This window comes from Aedes albopictus, chromosome 2 (genome assembly GCF_035046485.1).
Source record: "Aedes albopictus strain Foshan chromosome 2, AalbF5, whole genome shotgun sequence".
NCBI lineage: Eukaryota > Metazoa > Arthropoda > Insecta > Diptera > Culicidae > Aedes > Aedes albopictus.
Window position 1 is genome coordinate 42,021,801 of NC_085137.1, and position 5,717 is coordinate 42,027,517.

The window sequence follows — 5,717 nt, forward strand, 5'->3', positions numbered from 1 at the left end:
TATCACCTTCTTCGATTCCTTGCTCTTGCCTTTGCCCTTGACCTGTTTGATGGCGGCTTCCGATTGAATCACAAACTGATTGCTGAGGAAAACCAGCCTCCGGAAGATTTTGTTATCATTGCCCAGGATTTCCTCCACAATGTAATCCCCGGATAGGGCACTGTGACCTTTGAATATGGTTTCCCGTCGGCCCACCTCGGACCCAAGTGAAAGGTAGGGGATCTGTAAATGAAATAGGATTAAATGTTGGATCCGATTCGGATTCGTGAAAACCAGTCCACTTACATGACTATGCAACCCATGTGGGGCCAACGACTTCACGCTCTCTGCCAATTCGTCCTTCACTGCGTCCCAGTTTGCATACACCTGTCCCCGGTGCATTGACACGATCGCCAGGCGATCGTGGCTGGCCGAACCCAGAAGCTTTTGACGCCCCTGAGGCGTCGAAAACAGCCACTCCGTTTCACGTCCTTGCGGAACAATAAACGCCGCATATTTCCCATTCCCTCGCACCGGCTTCTGGTCCAGCACGTGAATCGTGTACCGAGGGATTTCCTCACCCGGTCGATGCAAGTCCAGCGAGACCTCTTTCATCCCCGCGATGCTCCCCCGAACCAATCCGTTGCACACCATGGAAGCTTTCTGGGCAGCAGCGACCGATAGGACCACCTCTTCCGGCTTCTGAACCCGTTGCACCTGTTCGCCGGCCAAACACACCTCGTACACCTTCATCGGGAGCTTTTTGAACTTGGTGGCCACCACGATGAACACCGGCATGGACGTTCCGTCGCTGCTGCTATCGGCCGTTTTCTGCTCGGCTTCCACGCAACGTACCACCCTCAGGACGAATTCATTTTTCGGGAAGAATTCCAGAACTTCCCTCAGTATGTGCTCCTGCAACAGGGAAATGCAAACGTACCTTCCTCCCACCCTAAGCACCCGAGCAATTTCTGAGAAATACTTCCGAATCGTCGCCAGAGTGTCCTCCGACTCATCCGTGAACAGAGCGTCCAGGGTACCTTTGTCCAACACAACGGAGTACTTTTCGTCGCTGAAATTCATTGCCGTGGCGTCCATATGATACCACAGCATCTCCGGCCGTTGCAGCTTGTTGGCTTCTTGCATCTGACGGATGACAACTTGCGAAATGTCGATATTGGTAATTTGCCTAAAAGAAGACGTAACTTCGCATAAGAATATATTTCACAAACTCATGTCCGCAACCCACTTACTTGAAACCCACGTCGTACAGATCCAGACTCAGCTTGGAGTTGCCGCAGCCCACCATCAGGATTTCGTCCCGGGGCTTGACGCACTTGTGCAATTGGCCGCACAGCTCCGGATACTCGCCGTACCACTCGAAGGCTTGCTTTCCCCGTTTCTTGAAGAAGCTATTCCAGTACTCGGTACTGCCGAACTCGGTGGCCGTTTTCGGTAGTAAGTTCATCTTAATTGCGCACTTTTTCGGCTTATGTGCTGCTTAAAATGTTACAAATTAGTATAAAATTTCTGTAAAAACTTCGCGAATCGCACATGCGACACGTTCTTCGGCGAGCTAGCGATGTAAACATAAACAACAGTGAGACGATGTGCGTGACACCCACGGTAACGTGTTTTCTTTTGCAGGGGTGGCTTGAAGATTTGAAGCGAACGATTGCATAACGATGGTAACGCCTGTTGTGGTTTGTAAAATAAGGTAAAATAGAGCCGAACCTACAAATAATTTTAATTTTTTAAAAGTACAGTTCAAAAAGGGAAGAAATTCTGGTTGTTCCGGAAAATTGTATTTCAGGAAGAGGTTGCACGGTTGCACGCGCGTTGATAGTCATTCGAGCGTTCCAGGTCGTATTTTTTTTGGACACTTCCATTCGTTTTTGCCGTAAGTGTCCAAAAAATATTGGCGCATTGCTGTGTCCAAAATATGTTGGTTCCCCTAGTGGTGTGGAAGATTGGCCGATCAAACCGGTTGCGCGACCGGACGATTTTCGGCAGGAAGAGCTCGGCTCCGCGAGGAATTTAGAAGAAATAAGTTCTGTTCAACGACGTAGGTTGAACTTGCTCCATCCCGCTCTTTCACGTTTATTGACAAAAGGTTAAGAGTAGGATGCAGCAACTTCGAGCAAGTTCAACCTACGTCGTTGAACAGGACTATATTGTTCAGTGCGAGGACAGTGATTCGGAGAAAAATTTGCAAATGGCGCCGACCTAGGATGCCAACCACCCCAGCTCAATAAAGGAAGAAGAAAACTGTGTTTAAGGCGAAACCGGAAGCATTTTCTCATTTTTTCGGTTTTTGATTTTTTATAAAATAACGATGCAATATTTTAAAAATCGGTTCTCGTGCACATGTAAAGTATACTTACCTTACCGGTCAGGCTAAGGCCGGGGTGGCCTCTGCTGTACATAGTAGCCGCCTCCATTCCACTCGGTCCATGGATGTTTGTCTCCAGTTCCGCACTCTGCGTAGGGTCCGCAGATCGTCCTCCACTTGGTCGACCCACCTAGCTCGCTGCGCTCCACGTCTTCTTGTACCGGTCGGATGACTCTCGAGAACCATTTTAGTCGGGTTGCTATCCGACATCCTGATGACGTGACCCGCCCACCGTAGCCTCCCGATTTTCGCGGTATGGACGATGGTTGGTTCTCCCAGCAGCTGATGCAGCTCGTGGTTCATTCGCCTTCTCCAAGTCCCGTCTTCCATCTGCACTCCGCCGTAGATGGTACGCAACACCTTCCGTTCGAAAACTCCAAGGGCGCGTTGGTCCTCTGCACGTAGGGTCCATGTTTCGTGCCCATAGAGGACGACCGGTCTAATCAACGTTTTGTAGATGGTTAACTTCGTGTTACGGCGAACTTTATTCGAACGTAGGGTTCTGCGGAGTCCAAAGTAGGCACGATTTCCTGCCACAATGCGCCTCTGAATTTCTCTGCTGGTGTCGTTGTCGTCGGTCACCAGTGAGCCCAAGTACACGAATTCTTCAACCGCCTCGATTTCATCACCGTCGATATGAATTCGGGGTGGCGGGCGCGCTGATTCCTCCCTGGAGCCCTTTGCCATCGTGTACTTTGTCTTCGACACATTAATGACTAATCCGATTCGCCTGGCTTCACACTTTAGTCGGATGTACGTTTCCGCCATCGTCTCAAATTTACGAGCAATAATATCAATATCATCGGCGAAGCCAAGCAGCTGAACGGACTTCGTGAAAATCGTCCCACTCGTGTTTATCCCCGCTCTTCTTATTACACCCTCCAAAGCAATGTTGAACAGCAAGCACGAAAGACCATCACCTTGCCGTAACCCTCTGCGAGATTCGAAGGGACTCGAGAGTGTCCCTGATACTCGAACTACGCACATCACTCGATCCATCGTCGCCTTGATCAACCGTATCAGTTTATCCGGGAATCCGTATTCGTGCATAATCTGCCATAGCTGTTCTCGATCGATTGTATCATACGCCGATTTGAAATCGATGAACAAGTGATGTGTGGGCACGTTGTATTCGCGGCATTTCTGCAACACCTGGCGGATGGCGAACATCTGGTCCGTTGTAGCGCGTTCACCCATAAATCCAGCCTGATATTGCCCCACGAACTCTCTTGCAATCGGTGATAGACGGCGGCATAAAATTTGAGAGAGTATCTTGTAGGCAGCGCTCAGTAGTGTGATCGCGCGGTAGTTCCCGCAATCCAACTTGTCGCCCTTTTTGTAGATGGGACACACGATACCTTCCATCCATTCCTCCGGTAATACTTCCTCCTCCCAAATCTTGGTAATGACCCAGTGTAGTGCTCTCACCAGTGCTTCTCCACCGTATTTTAGAAGCTCGCTTGGTAGTTGATCTGCTCCAGCGGCTTTGTTGTTTTTCAACCGGCCAACCTCCTCCTCAATCTCTTGAAGGTCAGGGGCCGGAAGTCTTTCGTCCTGTGCACGTACTCCTAGATCTGTTACCACGCCACCTTCGGTACTTGCAACGTCGCCATTGAGGTGCTCATCGTAATGCTGCCGCCACCTCTCGACCACCTCACGCTCGCTCGTGAGAATATTCCCGTGATTATCTCGGCACAGGTCGGCTTGTGGCACAAAGCCTCTGCGCGAGCGGTTCAGCTTCTCGTAGAACTTTCGTGTTTCCTTAGCGCGGTACAGCCCTTCCATCGCTTCGCGATCTCGTTCTTCCTGCTGGCGCTTCTTCATCCGGAAGACTGAGTTTTGCCTGTTCCGCGCCTGTTTGTAACGTGCCTCATTCGCTCTCGTACGGTGTTGCAGCATTCTCGCCCATGCTGCATTCTTCTCGTTTTTCAACTGTTCACATTCGCCGTCGTACCAGTCGTTTCTGTGATTCGGAGACGCGAAGCCTAGTGCTGTAGCCGAGGTACTGCCTATGGCGGATCGGATGTCCCTCCAGCCATCTTCAAGTGTAGCTGCGCCAAGCTGCTCTTCCGTTGGTAGGGCCACCGCTAACTGCTGCGCGTAGTCTTGAGCCACTTCTACGTTACGAAGTTGCTCGATGTTGAGCCGCGGCGTTCGACTTCGACGCGTGGTGATAACTGTCGAAAGTTTTGAGCGCATGCATACAGCGACTAAGTAGTGATCCGAATCTATATTCGCACTGCGGTATGTGCGGACGTTGGTTATATCCGAGAAGAATTTACCGTCGATTAGAACGTGGTCGATTTGGTTTTCTGTTTGATGGTCGGGTGATCTCCAGGTGGCTTTGTGGATATCTTTGCGGGGGAAGAAGGTGCTTCGGACTACCATACCACGGGAGGCTGCAAAGTTTACGCATCGCTGGCCGTTATCATTCGATACGGCGTGCAGGCTGTTCCGCCCGATTACCGGTCTGTACATTTCCTCCCTTCCTACCTGCGCGTTCATGTCGCCGACAACGATTTTCACGTCACGCGGCGAGCAACCATCGTATGTTTGCTCTAACTGCGCGTAGAACGCTTCTTTCTCGTCATCGGGTCTCCCTTCGTGTGGGCAGTGGACGTTGATGATGCTGTAGTTGAAGAAACGGCCCTTAACTCTCAACATGCACATCCTTGCGTTGATCGGCTGCCACCCGATCACACGTTGTCGCATCTTGCCCAACACTATAAATCCTGTTCCCAGTTCATTGGTGGTGCCACAGCTTTGGTAGAAAGTAGCCGCTCGATGCCCGCTTTTCCACACTTTCTGTCCAGTCCAACAAAGTTCCTGCAACGCCACGATGTCGAAGTTGCGGGGATGTAGTTCGTCGTAGATTATCCTGTCACATCCTGCGAAACCTAGTGACTTGCAATTCCATGTTCCAAGTTTCCAATCGTAGTCCTTATTTCGTCGCGTGGGTCTTTGCCGATTGTATCGAGTCGTATTTTCTCCTATGTTATTCGCAATGGGGATTTTTACGGGTGGCTTATTGGGCCTACGCCAACACTCCTGTCTCGCCGGAGGGCCATCGTGCCAGTTCTGTTTAACGTCCCAACCAACACTGGGACGACCACGCTGATGGGGCTACCACCTTGGATCTAGCTGGGCGTGGTGCAGCGTTTCTTACTCAGCCGCTGGATGCCAGAACAGACGCTGTTTGAGTCGCACCTCCTTGGTGAACAGACACTCGGATCGTACCTCCTCAATCTAGCTGAAGTCAGAAGGACAACAGTGCCCAGGCTGCACTACCAGCTAAGCACACAACTCTTAGCTGGCGGTCTTTGTCATCGCTTGACCCGTGGAAGCA

General features: G+C 50.9%; 1 protein-coding gene across 1 annotated transcript in view; it reads right to left on the reverse strand.

Moving 5' to 3' along the window:
- The window catches only part of LOC109427815 (eEF1A lysine and N-terminal methyltransferase homolog), a 90,218-nt gene extending 88,645 nt beyond the window's left edge, over positions 1-1,573 (reverse strand). The window contains exons 1-3 of the mRNA XM_062849539.1: positions 1,233-1,573; positions 286-1,168; positions 1-222 (exon numbers count right to left, since the gene is read on the reverse strand). Of these exons, the coding sequence (XP_062705523.1) occupies positions 1-222; positions 286-1,168; positions 1,233-1,447 (1,320 nt within the window). The 5' untranslated portion in view covers positions 1,448-1,573. The remainder of the gene's footprint in view (positions 223-285; positions 1,169-1,232) is intronic.
- Between the last annotated feature and the right edge of the window lie 4,144 nt (positions 1,574-5,717).